This window comes from Anas platyrhynchos, chromosome 21 (assembly GCF_047663525.1).
Source record: "Anas platyrhynchos isolate ZD024472 breed Pekin duck chromosome 21, IASCAAS_PekinDuck_T2T, whole genome shotgun sequence".
Taxonomy (NCBI): Eukaryota; Metazoa; Chordata; class Aves; order Anseriformes; family Anatidae; genus Anas; species Anas platyrhynchos.
This window is the reverse complement of record NC_092607.1, coordinates 18,574,715-18,593,608: the sequence shown is the minus strand read 5'-3', so window position 1 is coordinate 18,593,608 and position 18,894 is coordinate 18,574,715. Positions and strand designations below refer to the sequence as shown.

The 18,894-nt window shown below is 38.1% G+C and overlaps 2 protein-coding genes across 15 annotated transcripts in view; one reads left to right on the top strand and one right to left on the bottom strand.

The window, feature by feature from the left end:
- CCNDBP1 (cyclin D1 binding protein 1) overlaps positions 1 to 18,894 on the bottom strand; it is a 92,783-nt gene that overhangs the window by 49,589 nt on the left and 24,300 nt on the right. For 4 of the 14 annotated variants that reach the window (XR_011804369.1, XR_011804372.1, XR_011804373.1 and 1 more), the window contains one exon: positions 10,328 to 10,680. The exons of 7 other annotated variants lie outside the window; for them this stretch is intronic. The gene's annotated coding sequence lies outside the window, so the exon portion shown is untranslated. Of the gene's footprint in view, positions 1 to 5,600; positions 5,694 to 10,327; positions 10,681 to 18,894 lie in introns of those variants that run through there. 3 more of the 14 variants (XR_011804362.1, XR_011804365.1, XR_011804368.1) reach the window with 1 other exon arrangement.
- LOC101792660 (protein-glutamine gamma-glutamyltransferase 6) lies at positions 649 to 17,717 on the top strand. Its single transcript, XM_013105164.5, has 13 exons — positions 649 to 788; positions 4,309 to 4,482; positions 5,282 to 5,521; positions 5,996 to 6,114; positions 7,433 to 7,561; positions 8,834 to 9,011; positions 9,821 to 9,956; positions 10,568 to 10,671; positions 12,496 to 12,738; positions 13,412 to 13,756; positions 14,753 to 14,910; positions 16,613 to 16,746; positions 17,564 to 17,717. The coding sequence occupies exons 1-13, from the start codon at positions 782 to 784 to the stop codon at positions 17,715 to 17,717; spliced, it is 2,121 nt and encodes a 706-aa protein (XP_012960618.4). The 5' UTR covers positions 649 to 781.

Sequence of the window (18,894 nt, the reverse complement as noted above, 5' to 3'; positions counted from 1 at the left end):
TGTAATAGAACCTCCTGATGCACAAATGACTGTATAACCATGCCCTCCCAGTGGAATGTATTGTATCTTATATAAGAAATGTCTATTACAGGTAATCATGTCAGAAACAGCTAATGAGAATATCACAACTCAGTATGCTTTCAAGAAAGAATCAATTACATGAAGTTATGTGAAAGATCTTCAGGCAGGTCTGTTTTTCATTTGTTTTTTTTTAAAGGATTATGCCATGCAAAGTCATGATGATACTGAGTTATAGTAACACTCAAATTACAAATCTATTCTGATTACTCCACATCCCATATACACTTGTTGTAGAATATGCATAGGGTATTTGTCTATACCTGCCCTCTGTTCTTGCAGTCTCCAGAAACCTAAACTGACACAAACTACACTATCCAAAATGAAGTTTCTTTAGTCTCCTTAAGGACTTTTTATTTGTTTGATCCAATTTGGATTTTTTTTCTCTCTTAGCAGTTAAGACACAAGGATACCCTTTACAACATTTCCTCAGGGATTCACCAATTTTAAATAGTCATAATTAGATTCAAGATTGTGCAATTAAATCAGTCCTAAATAGATGCTTTTGTAGTATATTACTAAAACAACAATAACTAGCTACCACAAGTCACACCCTGCTTATATAAACTCTAGCTTATTTAATGGAGTCTGAGTCCTAAGCCTTTCATTACCTATGCTGGTGGAAGAGGATTCAGAAAGTTATTGCAGTTTTTTAGCCATAGCCTGAACTACACAAAAGGGTGGAAAAGAAGAAAGAAACCTTATGGCAGGTAAGTTAAAAAAAAAAAGAAAAAAAAGAAAAAAAAAGAAAAAAGAAAGAAATATAGCTTGATTCCTCCAGACATCTCTCTTCCAATACAGATAAGTGACATTTGCTGAGGGAACAGGCCCAATTACATCTCATTGTTCTTTTGGCAAATGAACAGATTTATTAGTTATGCTATTCACTTATGCTTATTATTATTGGTATGATGTGTCTTGAATGTATTTTTTTCATGTAACAGAAAAATAGATAAGAATTTTTATTTTTATTTTTTTTTTAATATCAATTAACTGCTCTATACAGTGCTTTTGCTGCCATGTAGGCAACTTTGTTGGTTAGTGACTTGAGAATCAAACTGCTATGCAGAAGTCCCAGGCTTTAGTCCTTTTCCAACACCAAACTGACAAATGGCTTCAGAAAGATCTTTCAATGGCCTCTGGACTCCCACATTCACCTCGACAAAGTGGGTGTGTTGGCCTGTGTGTTCCTTGGTTGAAGTGCAGTGCCAGTATCTATGTATTGCCTTACACTTGCTCTCACTCCCATGCTGACAGAAAAGTTTTCTAGTTAGATAGATTTGTCATATCACACACACACTCACTCTACAATTTAGTCTTTAGGATTTTTTTTCTGTTATAGCTTCAGCTTTCTGTCAGAGCTAGCAAACAAGAACCTTGTGTGCGTAGTGGTCTGCATTTTCAGTTGCTTAATTCTGCAGGCTCTTGCTTATGAGCATACTCCCAAACTCTATACGTTAGAGGATAATCACTTTCCCAAACTACTTTTTTTTTTAGTAGTTTTTCCAATTGTACATTGACAGAATTATTGAAAATATGCTTTTCCAAAAAAAAATATACCGAGTCAGAAAAATACATTAGAATATTAAAATTGAAAACTAACAAAAACCAAAATAAGTAGAAATTTGAAGTATACATGGACAAAGACTAGTATTAGGTTTTAGAGTGATTTTGTCACATATAGAGGCCATTATTTTATATATATATTTATTACTAATCTCCTGGACATATTCACTAGGAATACCTCTGAAACCATTAACTTTTCAAGGCATGCCAAAACACTAATGCAGTAAATTCTTAGAGGTAAGCCTTCTTCATGTGTTATCTCTTACTCTGCTGTACACCTTATCTTTACTTACGACATTCCACTCTGAAAATCTTCCAAAATTTATTAGGCCCCACTAGTATCCTCAAGACTATGACTCAACTGTTATTAAGTGTACGTATGCTACATTTTTTGTATATTTGCTACATTTTTTTTGTCACTGCATAATGTAGATCTCTAAGATCTACCTCTTTTTCTTGCATATGAATCCTGGACAGCTTACATAGGTCCCAAGTTCAGCAGTCTTATAAACCTTGCTCTCAAATAATCTGTGAAGAGTCTGGGCATTTAACTTGTACAGTTTAGAATACACAGCGGTAAGATATAAAAGGTTTAAGTTTTGCAAGACTAACTTCTTTCCAAACACTGAGCCTAAGTGCTCTTCAGAAACATGCTCTAATTCACTCCTAAATTAGAGGACTTGATGGTAGGATTATTGTTTGCTGTAGGTTCTTTTCAATTAAACATATTTAAACCAGGAAAATAAAGTAGGGATGCAAATGAGAAGCTTCCTAGACATTTTATATGACTCAAATGTTACATTCCTATCGATGGAATTCTTTTTTTCGAGGTGACTTTTTCAGAGACAAACCCCTTCATTTAACTGAAAATACTCAGATATATCTGTGCTCATACACTATGGTAAATAAACTTGCTCCAGGCCCTTACTACAGACTTAGGACTGCATGTGTACATTCATTTTTTTATTTATTTTTTTTAATTATATATATATATGACTATATCAAAGCGTCACAGAATATAACTCTGGTGCAAACATAGCAGAAAATTTGGGTCCCCCCATTTCTGTAGTAGAACCCTACCTGTTTCTACAGATCACACAACAGTTTGGGTTGGAAGGGACCTTAAAAGGTCACCTAGTTCCAACCCCCTGCCATTGCCAGGGACACCTTCCACTAGATCACAATGCCCAACCCTGCTCTTGAACACATCCAGGGAGGGGACCTTCAAAACTTCTCTGGGCAACCTGTTCCAGTACCTCACCACCAGTAAAGAATTTCTTTCTAATATCTAAACTAAATCTACATTCTTTTAGTTTTAAACCATTACTCCTTGTTCTATCATTATGCTCCATGATAAGGGGTCTTCATCTTTCTCGTATGCCCACTTTAAGTTTTGGAAGGTTGCAGTAAGGTCTCCCCAGAGACTTTTCTTCTCTGGGCTAAATACTCCCACCTCTTTGAGCATGTAGGAGAGGTACTCCAGCCCTCTGGTCATTTTCATGACCCTCCTCTGGACCCTGCTCTAATAGGTCCATGTCTTATGCTGGACACCTTAAAGCTGGATGCAGTACTACAGGTGGGGGTCTCACAAGAGTGGAGTAGAAAAGAAGAATCACCTCCCTTGACACATGGACCATGCTTCTTTTAATGTGGGACAAGATATGATTGGCTTCCTGGGCTGTAAAATATGAATCTCTTTCCAAGTGACACAAGGTGGTGCTAAACTAAGTTCTGTATCTCAGTTCAATGAAATAGAAGCATTGCTTTCAGCACCATTAGTCTGCAAAGGGTTAACACATTCTAGTCTCAGCAGGAAATTTTCAAGTGAAATTCCTCTGGAATATCATACTGGGGAGAGGGCACTTCTTGAACACATATGTTCTTAGAAGGATCTACTTTTTTTTTTTTTTAATGTTTGTGTTTTTTATTATTATTCCTAGTATTTAGTGAATGAGAAAGGTTGAAAGCTTTTGTAATCTATGCTTCAGTATCCTATTTTCAATACAGTGGATAACAATATGATTGAGCAGCCCACAGCACTGCCTCAGAATATGCAGCTTCTAATCCTACCATCTGTTCTGGTGGCTATCTTTTTTCCAACAGAGCGTGAAATAACATCCAGCTGCAAGCAACAAGTCTATAAATTAACTGAGATACAATACACATGACAAAACAATGTGCAAGCTTGACAATGATAACACTAGCCTTCTATTCATCATCTATCCTACACTGTTTGCAAGATCACCCATGCACTTGCTTATGAGAGTTTTAATATTCCTTTTACATCCATACAGCATTGTAGGAACTAGAGATCCCCATGGAAAAGGAATATATAGAATAGAACGTTGTCTTCAGATTCTGAAAATTCTTATTTCAATACAACAGTTGTTTGTTTCTTAAATGAAAGATGAATTATCTGGGTGTGTTTTTTTTTTCTGTCTCTAAAAGATGCCTGCAGAAGGGATATTTTAGCTGTTCTTCTAGCTTGTTTATTGTTGCTTTTTTAATTTTTTTTTTTTTTTTTTTAATAACAGCATGGATTTATCTGTTTTCCTAAAAGGATATAACTCCAGCTATAACGAAATGATTATATTAGACAAGCTGACAAGTTGTATACGTTTAAAGGAACAGTGTTTTCAATTAACTTGCCTTGCATCTTTCTAGCCCTGAAAATAGCAAACATCAATTGGCAATCCAAGCTAAATAAAGCAGCACATCACACATCTGATTACAGCAGCACAGAAGTAATCTTGAGAAGAGGACAGGCCTTCACCATCAGCCTAAACTTCCAAACAACAGTACAGCCTTGGGACAACTTCACATTTATTGCAAGCACAGGTAATTCCAGCTCAAAACACTACAGCTTCCTGTGTGTTTATTAAGCCTTGTTCTGTCATTCAGGATTCACTATTATTTTAGGCCTAGGAGTCCCCATTTTAAACCTTAGTCTATATCTTAAAGCAACAGACAGTTAAGGTAATACTTACTGGAAAGGTATGGGCCATCCTCATTAAAAATAAAACAAAGCAAAACCCCTACCATATCTCTACTCCTAAAGAGATACCTGCAATACTGCAAGTTGTCTCTATCTTTTGAGCCCTAAACTTTCTACAGCTCTACCCCCCCCCCCCCCCCCCCCCCCCCCAAAGGCCTTCATTATATATTTGTCTTCTCACCTGATGCCCTATTGCACCTGTTCAAATTCCCCTTGATTAACTTCAGGTGTTTCCTATTCCTGGAACAGCCCACATGACCCATTTGCTAAGACTCCCAACTGTATCTTCCAAAAAGCTGTCTCCAAAAATTTCTCCAGGCAGCTACTAACCTAGTGAAACACATATTATAGTGTGTGGCGCATCCTGCCTATGTAGCTTTCAACCATCAGGTTTTCAGGACAAGGCTTGCTTCTTCACTTGTCTCAAGTGACTGTGGGACTACTTGCCTTTATTAGGTCATGCATTTAACACAGAGGGCTGCATAGTGTGATTCTATGGATTGGAGTGCAGCTACTTTACATTGAATGAGCATGTGGTGGATAAACCATAATCCTTCAATGTAGTAATTGAGATCATCACTGACCCTGGCTTGTCACACACAGCTGTCATTCAGAATTGCTGTCTCCTGTTCCCTCTGGCAGGACCATCTCCAGCAGAGTCACAGCACACCAAGGTCATATTTAACCTTTCTGATGAAGGTGCCAGTGGCTGGAGTGCAACTCAAGAGCACAGTGAGCATGGCTGCATGAACTTCACGATAGTCAGCCCTGCCAATGCTGTCATTGGACGATACAAACTCAAACTCCAGACTGATTCTGGGAACAAGTTCTCATCAGTGCTCCTGGGCCATTTTGTGTTACTCTTCAATCCCTGGTGTCCAAGTATGTTTTAATGTTTTATGTCCTTCAGGTAACTTATTGTATCAGTCAGGAAATCTGGGTGCCGCAATAAAGCATGTACCTGACAGTGACAGCTGCATTATGATGTTTTTCCTCAACATCGGAAATGTTGCTTTTGATCCTTCTTCAGTGCTCCAATGCAGCCTCTTGCTCACTGAGTGAGAAATTAGAGGAAGGTATTACTTCAAATATTTATTCTATAATTTTTTCCTCTGATACTGCATTCACTTGTGACTCACTGTCTACTAGTAAGACACACACTGTGATCAGGGAAGCTGCAAAGGGACAGGAGTATACTCTGTTCCCCTCAAAAGAACTTCATGCTAATTTTATGCACTCTGTAAATGATTACAGGGGTATAGCCTCACCTGTTCCCCAGAAGTCCCCTTGAAGTGAGATTTTCAGTTAGAGAAAAACAGCAATCCTTTCAGCTACCATTTCTCATTCTGCTTCTAGATGATGATGTCTATATGGCTAATGAAAAGGACCGACAGGAGTATGTTCTGAATGATAGTGGAATCATATTTCATGGAGTGGAAAAATATATTCAGCAAGAAGCTTGGAATTATGGACAGGTAAACAAAGAAAACAAGAAAATAAGACCAGTGGGTGGATGAGGGTCTTGAGGGGAGAGAGTCATTATATCATAGTCTAAGAGTTCATTATTCTCTTTCATTTTTTATTTTCTTGCTAGTACACTTATCAGTTATCGATACATTGCAGCAGCATTAGGATCATTTCCCCTGTCTGGCATACGCTAATAAAAGAAATAAGAGAAAGAAAGCACAATTTTAATTTTAGTTTTTGGTCGGTTTTGTTCTCGTTGGCTAGTTGGTTGCTTTTGTGTGTGTGTGTGTGTGTCTGTGTGGTGTTTTTGTTTTTGTTTTTTATTACACAAAGTGGTGAAATTCTACTTCTTTCTTGTCCCCTGTGAAGGGCAAAGGAAGCCATTCCAGTAGTAACTTCTAGTCATTGCAAGGCTGGTACATCTAAATATTTACATAGTTGGTCCAATAATGGGTCAGAATATACAGAAAGGATAGCCCAAATATACTCAATTGAAACAACTCAAGTTGGAATTCTAAAATATCGCCTTGGCCTTCTAAATGCATCTGCTATGAATATTGTTGTAACTACAGCCCATTTGTAGTCACACAGTTATCCCGCAATTTGTGAGGCCAGTCAAAACCATTAATGAATGCTTCATGACTTAAGACTGCACCAACAGTTGCACAGACAGCACTATTTACCCTCCTAATCAATGTGGCTGCTTTTATACTAATTAATGAATCAAGGCCAAATTTGCTTTCTGTCTCTGAGGTCAGGTGGCATCCTTGCCTGACCACATTCATATTGCATAACACTTCACCCTGTTTTTTTTCTGGGCTTAACACAGTGTCTCTGTGACTCTAATGCGTAGTAATTATGTTTTTTTATTTTATTTTTATTTTTTTTAATATTGTTTATTATTATTATTTTTTCCCCCTCTGCTCAGATTATCTGATATAAGGTGAAGGCAGAGTGAGGTTTTTGTACCATGAAGGGGAGGGGACCTTCTGGGACATGACAGCATGCGGGAGGATGTGAAGCCTGCCGAGCCAGTCCTGAAGTGGTCTTGTCTGTGCCACCGGTCCGTACCTGGGCAATGTCTTCATGAATGCTGGTTGCTATGGTCCCAAATCATGCTTGTAAACATGCCTGTTATTAAATACTATGGAGAGTCATTACTCTAGTGCTTTTGGTTTCTTCTTGTCCCTATTTTCTTTAACAGTACAGAAAAATCTTATATTACCATCATCCCATTGTGCTTAGAGAAGGAAAAATGCTATGGAATTAATCCTTGGTTTTAATTATAAAATTAACCTTTAATACAATTGCTTGTTTTGATTTCAGTTCGAAGAGGATATCCTTGATATTTCTCTGGCTATATTGGATCGAAGCTTGAACCACCGCAAAGATCCATCCATTGATGTATCCAACAGAAACAATCCCATCTATGTGAGCAGGGTTATTAGTGCTATGGTAAAGTGATCAATTAGTTACAGCTGCACTAACAAAAACCACAATACTTAATGTTTTATAGAATGTGCTATATTTTTTTTTCTGCAAAAATAGGTAGAAAAGAGGTAAAACAGAGTTTTATTCTCAAGAAAAAATGCCCCAAAAAGTTTAATTTACCTTCTTCCCAAAAGTTTGCTCATAACTGAAGGAATGAAGAATGTTTCCAAGACCTTTCAGGCTGTTAGATCTTTTCACTCATTTAGAAAGTATATGTCCACTCTGAAATCATATGCTCTGTTTTTCAAATACCAAAAGCAGCATGAAATATTTTGCGAAACTAGTATTGGTATGGCTGCATTTAATGTGTTAATTTAGTATTCTTCACTTCATGGGAGTTCGTTCAATGAGGCCTGGATGCATTTCCTTCAATAAATAGTTACATCTCTCCACAAAAACTCCCTATCTTCACACACCTACAAATGCATAACCAGGCAAATTAAAAATTTTTCATTCTATAAATAATACATGCCTTTTCACATTCCTTATCTGAGGCTGATCCTTTACAGACATGATCTTTTTCACCCTTTTAGGCAGCACTTGATTTTGGGAATTTCAATTTCAATATGAACTAAGTAACTCTACTTAGATGTACAAAATTACTGAAAGTAGGAATACCGAAGAAAAAAAATCATTAAAAAACAACTTACTCTTTTCTGTAGATGACACTATATGACACTTAGCAGGATATTAAAATGGATGTGTACGAATACATGCAAACACATTTAAAACGTTTGAGCAAGCTAAATGTACTCTACAAATATTTGCAATACATGGACATTCAGAGAAAATATATGCTTCCTTTAGCTTCCATAAAAATGACTTGAGAATGTGACCCAATAGTGAATAAGCAATGTAACAGTAATATGATATAAAAGGAGATGAAATTTATCAGGGGGCTTGGTGATAGGACAAAGACTAATGGTTTAAAACTAAAAGAGGACAAATTTAGATTAGATATTAGGATGAAATTCTTTACTATGAGGGTGATGAGGCACTGGAACAGGTTGCCCAAAGAAGTTTTGGTGGTCCCTTCCCTGGAAGTGTTCAACAGCAGGGTTGGGCAGTGTAATCCAGTGGAAGGTGTCCCTGGCAATGGCAGGGGGTTGGAACTAGATGATCTTTTAAGGTCCCTTCCAATACAAACCATTGTATGATTCTATGATTCTGTCTGTTTCCCTCTCTCCCTTTTACTGTAAATATTGTAATTCTCTCATGAGAGGGATTTTTTTTCAGGTTAACAGCAATGATGAAAAGGGAGTAGTGGAAGGGAAGTGGAATGGAAAGTACCGTTCAGGAACCAACCCCTTGCACTGGAGTGGAAGCGTGACCATTCTTCGAAAATGGTACAGAAGGAGATACAAACCCGTCCGGTATGGCCAATGCTGGGTCTTTGCAGGAGTAATGTGCACAGGTATACATTAAAGGGAGAATGCTATCAGAAAGAAAGCTTACTAGAATTTCTGTAGTTTTAACTTTGTGATGTTATTGTTGAAGCTGCTGCAGCTTTGATGGAGAGTGTGAAGAGCCTCTGCTACGTATGCATGAAGGCTTTTTCTTCCATTTTTATACAGGCATAGATTGTCGTATGGCAGCCCAGTATTACCAGTCAGCACATAAGGTGGGAAGCTGTCTACCAGGCTGGGCTCTAGAAACGAATGAGGTTTCATATTTCATAGCTAGAAATCAAAGAAAAACAGTGCTCTTTTAAGTGTGGCTCCTGGCAGTTCTCTACTGTTTTGTCTAGCCTAATGGACACAAAAATGAGTTGCAATGCTTAGGGCTTGTAAAAGGAGCTGCAAGAGAGGAAAAGCATTTCATCCTAGCAGTTTCCACTCGGAGACAAGAGTCACTTCGAGGAAAACACAAAGGAAAAACAATGCAATTGAGAGATGTCTCAGAGAGGAAAAAGAAGCAGGTAGAAGAGAAAGAAATACAGGGAGAGAATGGGGGAGAGAACAAGATGAAGAATTAAAGATTAAAATAAATGTGTGAATTTAAATCTTAAAAAGAACACGGCAGCTAACAGTGTCAAGTGAGCGTGGAACTGTCTTCTAAACAATTGTGTACAATGACTAGGTGACATCCTTGTACCGTATCTGAGGGTTTCTTTCCCCACTAAAAGCATATACAGGAGACTGCTTTACCAAGAAAAATGGAGGAATACTTTCTAAATGTCTGTAAAATAGGTTTACAGAACTTTTCTGGTATTCTATATTGCAGTTCTGAGATCCTTGGGAATACCTACCCGTGTTATTACAAACTTTAACTCTGCCCATGATAGGAATATAAACCTGAGTATTGATAAATACATTGACATTTCTGGAAAGACCCTGCACTTGACTGAAGACAGTGTGTGGTAAATATTATTTTTTTCTTAATATTTCTTCCATTATATTTTCTTCTAATTGCAAGATGTAGAATTACATTCATTACACTCCTGAAAACCTACCTCATACTCCCAAAGATATAAAACCCCATACCAAAATAATCAACAGAACAGAGCGTTCAGAAATGCAAAGTGTAGTCGGTTTCACCATTCTGAAGAATTACTAGTGGAGATATTTGGTGCTATTGTTATTCAACACACAATTTGAAAATATAACTTCTAATTTTGTCTCTACTGTATGACAACTTTAATTTTTCTAAAGGAAAGTTAAAGAAAGAGATTAACTGTTTGTTTGGACAAGAGTGACACAGATCTGAATAATTGACTCTGCAATAAATATATTTTTAACTTTTTTTTTTTTAATGTAACATCCCAGTATTTCTAAGAGATCTCAACCCAGAAAACAGGAAAAAAGGGGAAATGAAGTACTCAAGAAAGGAGGCAGCAGTTGGTCTCTCTACAGAGGAGTTATCATTCACTCCATTAGGGTTATTTCTTGCATTGCACCACAAATGTACCAAGTCTTTCAACACAGAATTAATTGTATTAATCTGAGATTTCCTATTCTTCTTCCCTTACAGGAATTTCCACGTCTGGAATGAAAGCTGGTTTATTAGAAGAGATCTTGGCTCCTTTTATGATGGATGGCAGGTTTTGGATGCAACACCACAGGAAGTAAGCAAAGGTAACACTGCTGTAAATATAAAAAGATGTAGATATTGTTACTCCTAAACATTGCTACTAGAATTGCAGGATAACCTTTCTGTCAGCCTCCGGATTCCTGCCAGCATTCAAAATCTTACTTTTTCTGATCCTCTGCCAACACAAAAACAAGTGCTTAAGTTCATTCATCTCACCCTTGCTTGCCTTAGCTCCAAATATTACACAAATTCATAAAATGATGCAAAATAACTAAGGTTAGAAAGGATTTCTGGTGAACGATTACTCCAACACTCTGCTCTGTGCACAGTTAATCATAGCAGGTTTCTCAGGAACACGTCCAGTTGGGTTTTAAATGTTTCTAAGGATGAAGACTCCACAACCTCTCTGGCAAACTGCTCCAGTGTTTGACCACCCACATAATAAAACAGGTTTTTTCTTATGTTTAAATGGAATCTTCTGTGTTTCAATTTTCACCCTTGTGCTTTCACTGGGTATCACTAAGGAGAGTCTGATTCTGATATCTTTATACCTTCCCACCATATTTTTAAACACATCGACAAGATTCTGCCCAGTTTCTTCAGGCTGAACAGTCACTGTTCTCGTCCCTTAATCATTTGTGTGGCCCTTTGCAGGACTTCCTCCCTTATGTCCATGTATTTATTGTACTGGGGAACCCAGAACTAGACACAGCACTCTAGAATTGGTGTCACCAATAGATCACTAGAGGGGTAGGACTGCCTTCCTTGACCTGCAGGCAATGCACTTCCTAATATGGTCACACATGTTGTTTGCCTTCCTTGCTGCAAGAGCACACTGCTGGCATTAGATATTTGCTGGCTTGCATTGGACAGATTTAGCAGCAAAACGAATTAAAAATCCATCTAGTAAGGTGCTAAGTAAAAATTTCAGAGCTTACAGGGTTTTAGAGTAACAGGGTTGAACCAAGGATTTTACAACAGAAAAGAAAATATGCCATATGACCCTAGCCTATATTTTATAGGACACACTGGAATGGATAGGAAGGTAATTCATATGGTGTTCCTGTGACATGCAACAACATAGAATATAAGTACAAAACTACATAATAAGGGCCACAAATTGTTCTCTGGTTCTGAAACCAAGTGATATAGAATGGCTTTTGTTCACAGCACTGAACTCTCCCTCCCATACCAACCAACCAACCAAAAATACAGCACAGCCTACTGGAAACACTAGCAAGGGAAAAAAAAAAAAAATTACTAAGAATCTTGCTAGCAAGTAAACAGTGTGGATGACCACCTGGGCTCACACTCTGGCTTTGGTTTTATTTGCTAATACAGATATAAATTTACTGATCTTATCTGATGAGCCCCATCAAAAGATTAATTCATTTAGCCATTTAAAACCTTCCAAATGCCAGGTAAGCTGCCTCTTATTCCCCACTCCTCAGATTACCAAATTTAACTTCTTGTTTCTTCTGAATGCACATGCGGCATGATGACTCACATCTCATAAGTCTGACTGTACTTCAGACACAGCTCCCATCCTCTCCTCACCTTTCATTTGACAAGTTAGCGTACAGCCCGGCAAGCTTTGGAGGATTAGAAGAATTCACACAGCACACATCACAGAAAGTGTTAGCTACACCTTTTTAGCCTTACAGCCTCCTCTGTGCCGATACCTTTTGCTAGAAAATGTATGTGGAATTTCTGGACACATTGTACCATAATGTACAGACCCAGAAACAACGGACTTTATCCAAACATGTCTTTAGAGTGACTACCTTTTTCTGTCAGCATGAGGATTTGTGGACTGCACCTGATCTTTCACAATAAGTAGTCATTTAACTTCTCTCTCCTTAATACAGGCATATTTCAGTGTGGCCCTGCCTCCACCAAAGCCATTAAGGAAGGGGATGTGAACCTGGATTATGACAGTTCATTTGTGTTTGCAGCAGTGAATGCTGACTGTGTTACTTGGATTCACTATAGCAACAAAAGAAAAGAGAGAATTTACTCCAATACTAGGAAGATTGGAAAATTTATCAGCACCAAAGCAGTGGGCACCAACTCCCGGGTGGATGTCACTGATAATTACAAATATCCAGAAGGTAAATTCTTTGTTACAGGTGTCTTTGCCATCAATGGTCAGAAGTTAAAAGGATTTAGGCTTTTGTTGGATTGGACACTGACTTAATTTCTTTGCTTCTTTTGAAAAAGTGTGAATTTTCAATGGCTCAGGACTCATTGTCAGAAGATAGTGATTAAATATATATGTTATGGCCCTTGATGAAATACTGATTTATTTAATACACAGTCAAAGCTACTCATGCAAAACATTCTGTCCCAGCAGTCCTGATCAGGTGGTGAGAATATTTCTGTCATGACATGCAGTAACAGTCTTTCTGGAGAGTTATGTGGGCAGAGTTTCTGCAAAAGGAAGGATTTTTTCAGTGTTGCTTTCAGAGGAGATGGCAATTGACCCAGCTTGTGCAGGAGAAGTGAGATCTCCCAGGAGTTTTCTACTGCTAACAGATTCTAACAGGCATCCATGAACAACCAGCTAAAGCTAACGGCCAAGTTTTACTTTCCAGCCTTTGTGGCCAGGTATATTCATTTGCTTTTTTGTCAAATTTAGCCTTTAGGTAAGGCTTCACTTTTTCCTCTCATATATTTTTGCCCTCCTCAGCTTTCCCAAACTGCATTTACTGAGAGCAATTTTGGCACGATTGCACTATGTCCAGTATGTATGAGATCTCTTAACCATGTTATCTTTTAAAGCAGGATCCTTGAAAGAAAGGCAGGTATACAAAAAAGCACTGAAGCTGCTCGGTGTGAGCAGCACTGGAAGAAGAACCAAAGTTACAAGACGTAGAAGACGATTTTCAGTAGCACGGAGACAAAATATGACAGTGCCCACAGGAAAACCTACTGTCTCAGGGAAGCTGAACCTGGATGCATCTCCTGTAATTGGCCAGGATATCCTCCTTACCTTGTCACTGAGGAACTTGATCACAGATTTCAAGACCATAAAGGTTAAACTGAGTGCTTCAGCTGTTCTCTACACAAGAAAACCAAAGACAGAGATTTTGCAATGGTCTAGGTCTATTCAACTTGGATCTGAAGAAGGTAATTTTAATTTTATTACAGCTCAAGACAAGATATAGCTCTAGTTTGTGGCCAGATCACAGACATCATGAATGGCTCAAGCAGTGCATGACCTACAAATGGTTGGAGGTTAAGTCTATTTGGGAAAAGAGAAAAATACATACTTGCCCTGTCTTAAGCATTTGCTTTTAGACACTGTCAAGAAGGATACTGACCTGGGTGACCCTTTGTCTGACTCTATTAGTTCTATTAGCCACTATTAGTTCTACATTGTGACATTTTTTGCGAAGAGAAAACAACTAAGAGATACACCAGAGACTACTCAGCTACCAGCTCCCCATAGGCAAAGTACAGAGATAAAGTAATAGAAGAAATATATGTATTTCTTTTGCAGCAGTAGGACAGTAACTACAAATTGCACTGACAGCTACATTATCCACAGATGCAGGCCTTTTGCTCTGCTCTTATATGGACAATACTGAAAAATGAGTTGTAGTACAGATGAATGGGACTACCCTCCCAAACCAATCCAAGATATATAATTCTTTTCACTACTCCAGCAGTAGATGAGGATTTTTTCTCAGTGTACTGAGAACCACTGCCTTCCTCAGTGGCACACATATCAAATGCGCACCCTCTTTCAGGAAGGGGCTAAACAGCTGCATCTGAAAGGGCATTTAAACCAGGCCATCTTTTCAATTCTGCCTCCTTTGCAAGGACGGAACATGAAATTCCCAGCTTCAGATTCATGAGAAAACCACCAGCAGGGGTTGACACAAATATCCATCCTCAGATCTGTCCAACTACCGACCTGTACCTGATCATTTAGTGCTTGATGTGAATGTAAGTAGAAGTCACCTATGAGCGTCATTCCAGTCTACAAGCTTCCAACATCCACAAATGTACAGTCCCAGGGTGATACTGTTGTTTCTCCCTAAAATGTAGGTATATTAAAGATACTTGGTACTTAGACACAGAAAGTAAAAGGGGAAATTTCTGCTTCTATTTGCATTCCAGTGAAAGAAATTCCATTCAAGATCTCCTACTCCCAGTATAAAAATGCTCTGATGGATGACAGGAAGATCCTAGTGACCGCTCTCTGTGAAGTCAGACAGGGAAACTCACTTCTAATGGAGAAGGATATTCTACTTCAGGATCCTTTTCTCACCATCAAGGTAAAATCTAGTCTCCTCTGTGTTTCTAGAGAGACATGTTGAGAAGAAGCAACCAGAATCCTTCACACCATCTACTCCTCATGAGAAGGGATATGCAAAATGAAATCATATGTTAGGGTGATTTGATCTTGTTGCTCCAGTAATAAGCCACATGACACAAGTGAAATGAAATACACTATAGAAAAGCAAACCTCTCCAAGACATTGTTGTGCGCTCATGTTCTTAACAGTGCTTGGTGACATGGCAGTGATAAATGTCTCAGTATCATGAGGGTTACAAGGTAAGACTGTCTCCAGAGAAACAGACAGACAAAGACAGAAAGATCTAGTCCATATCTAGGTCTACACTTTTGTCAGGGAAGTCTGATCATTCTCTTTGATTTTATTTAGGAAGCCTGATTTTTACCGAAGACTAGCTGGCTAGCTGGTAATGCCTGGGGATGCGAGGCTAGTTATTACTAATATTCAAGAATAGTCTTTCACCTTATCAGGAAAAGTGGCACTTTCCACCTTCTGTAGCATCTTTCTGTATGATTAGTAGTTAAACTGTAGACATTTTTCCACTTAAGGCTGACTTCTGACAAACATTGTACAATAGGCAAAAAACAATTTTTAGTCTACAGGAAATACCCTGTGTTGTGTCTGCCCAGGAACAGTCCTGGGTTTGCACAGCCCATCACATCCACATAAACTAGTTTAACAATACTTGGGACATTTCAGCACATTCACATGCTACATCAGCTCTGTGAATCAAATGCTACCTATCTGCCTACTGTATTGTAAACAACCTAGAAGGAATGCGATAATTCTGAGTATCTCAGAGACTCCAGACTAGATCAGACCTCTCAAACCACTCTGTCAGTAGCATACAGGACATTGAAGGCTATACACAGGAATAAAAAAATGATTTTTTATTAGTTCTGGTGAGTTCTGAATACCAAGCTCTAGCAAGACTTTGTGTAAAATCTTCTGTACTATATCACACAGGTCACCTTACCAGGACAGACACTTGAATTAAATTACTTCAATTTAGTGACCGAGGTTCAAAAAGGTTTTGTATTTCTATTGATTTAAACCTCTGTATATAAACATACACTCAATGACAGACAAATGCAATTTGGGTGTTGGACTTCTCCATTATGTTAATTAACACTATTATTACCTATGAAGATAACCAGATATGCCAATTCTATGTTATCTCAGTCAGAATAAGGTAATGAATACATTTATTTGCTATTTCACATTCTAATTCTATTGTCTGAGATGCCACAACCCACCTCCGTCACACCTCTCATGTTTTCTAATCCTAAACCTAAACCATTTAGCTTAACTAAACCTAATTTCACCTAAGCTGCCTATAGTAGTTAGCCATATTTGCCAAGTTAATACTTGTATTCTTATTCTGTTATCACTCTTCATAAGTATTATACACTACATAATACGTAACACCATACTCTGGCCTAGTTAAAAAGGACTGAACGGTAGATTCTACAGTAGGTTGTTGTTCCTCAGCCATGCTGGAAGGCTGAGTCAAGCTCTGCACTGGTGCCTGAAAATACATGGATACATGGATTAATCCCTGACTCCTCCCTATCCAGGAGATCCTAAGAAGGTACGCAGTTTGCAATACAAATGAAAAGAGAAAACCATGACAAAGAAGTGTGACTAATGCTGTGACTGAGCAGAATGTTTTCTCTCTGTAGGTCTTTGGTCCAACAGTGGTACACAAGGCTGCTAATGTGCAGGTCACATTTACCAACCCACTGTCTGAAACGGTGACAGACTGTGTGCTGAGAGCAGAAGGTAGTGGCTTGCTCAAAGAACAGCTCCAAATCAAGTATGTAAATCATGTCTGGCTAATAACTCATTCACTTTGGTGAGAAATCTAGAATACAAGTTGTGTTTTTAAAAAGCTTCTGTCAACCCATGACTTTTGTTTGCAGTAAGCTTGGACAAAATATCATCATGCTAGCACTCTCCGTATCTAGTTGGAATATTTTGTACCTCTTCTACCAAACTTTGATTTACAGAATGGTCCAGGAGTGGAGAGATGGCCTGCTTCTAATTCGTGTATAAGTTGGACTACTGTAGTTAGTGACTGGATTACATAAAGGGCAAAAATTTCAAAACAACTTTTTGTAGTCTGAAAAATGAAAAAAAAAACAAAAAAAAAACTTTGAAGGATGAGAGGAAAAGTGATGGTATCATTTTTTCATCAAATACTAAATTACTAAACAGCCAGGACATATACCATAATGAAATATTTGAATGCATCCACTGATATCATACTGATAAGAAATTGTTCTCCCATCTCGTTTATGGTTATTATTTTGGAAACATTTTTAAAATCTCCAAAATATGTACGTTGATGGAGTTAGCACCAAGAAACTGAGAGGAAAAAGAAAAAGACAGATAGGAGAAGGTGGATAATGATGTTAATTACTGAGATTTCACTTACACTGCACATGAAATTCAAGTCTAGTATTGAGGGGGCTGTAAACATGGTAGGCTATGTCCATCTGTGGAGCATAAAACCACACCAGTAAAGTACGCTGACATTTCCTTTTCATGCTGTCTTACATTTGGGAACTCTGAAGAATACACGACAAGCATTTCTCTGCTGCTTGAACTTACAAACACATTCTCTCTTTCAGTGTGGCACAAATGGCCCCCATGGAGTCCTCAACAATTGAGTTTGAGATCATTCCCTACAAGAGTGGCACAAGACAGCTTCAGGTGGACTTGGTTTCCAACCATTTTTCAGACATTAAGGGATTTGTGATGCTTGATGTGACTCTCGTCCAGTGATACAACCTATACATCTGTTCATTTTGTCTTAGCTACTAGTGCAGTGTTCAAGTGTTATTATGACTAGAAACATAGAAATGCAGATTACTTGGCCAATGAGATGTAATCTGAAAAGAAATAAATTTAAAAAGCTACAATACAGTATTCTTTCCAAATTTTGCAAAGAAAACAAGTTTCAGACAAAGCCAAAACTGATACCTATGCTGCTTTGTTGATAGAAACGGTGTAAATATTGTCTATCTGTACGTTTCTGACTTAAGCATAGATAAAAGCTTTCAGGACTTATATGTAACTCTGGCTGCTGTGTTTCATTGCATTTTCAATGGAAGTGACAGCAAGAAAAAGGTGCCAATTTAGAAGATTTATTGCAGGAAAAACTGGCAGAGCTATCATCCTGGCCCAAAATGAAGGACATGAAACTTTCTCTTCATAAAGGAACTGCAGCAATTGTCTTGGATTATTTACAAAGGCTTTGCTAGGTCTAAACATGAGTAATTTCCTGAAAAGAAAAAATAAATGTCTGTAGAGATACCACTTCAGATGCTCTCTGGCTTTGTAGTCTCTTCTAGTTCAAATCTATTCTAGGAGTAATAGGCTGTAGTAGTGATCAGAAGCTATAATCAGCACAGGAAATCAGTCAATGGATTGGTCCTAATTTTTTTTTGGAATTATGCACTTCCATTAAAGTGCAGGGGGGATCTGGGGGAAATTATGGGTGTTTTTACTTTGCTCCAGTTCAAAAACTTCTCACTGTACTATCTGAAGAATTGGACGAACTTGTCAGAGACCATTTGAGAAAAAGCAGCCTGTGACGTGTATTTTTGTTTTGTACTGGCACTACCTTCAAGATTGTTAACCGCCTAGACCTGCTGCACTATGCTTTACCCAAACCTCTGTCTGTATCTTACAAAACCATTGTATCCACCCTGCTGACTTATGACCTGTTCCCTTTCACACTTGTATCAACACGCAGACGGCAAAAAAAATATAAAACAAGACTGATTTTTCTGTCTGCAAAGGGAGATAATGTGTAATACTCCTTCCTTAGCACTTCTGGGAGATGATGGGTAAAAGAGGCTCAGGACAATATAATCAGAAGGATATATGAAAATTCACAATAGTCACACATCTTCCTTCCACAAAGCTTCTTAAAGTAGGTCATCATCCTCTGTTAGAA

What these genes read in the sequence shown, in the direction of transcription:
- LOC101792660 (XM_013105164.5), top strand. An exon ending in CACATTTATTGCAAGCACAG is followed by an intron (nt 4,483 to 5,281) that starts GTAATTCCAGCT and finishes TCCCTCTGGCAG; the next exon opens with GACCATCTCCAGCAGAGTCA. An exon ending in CTTCAATCCCTGGTGTCCAA is followed by an intron (nt 5,522 to 5,995) that starts GTATGTTTTAAT and finishes TTCTGCTTCTAG; the next exon opens with ATGATGATGTCTATATGGCT.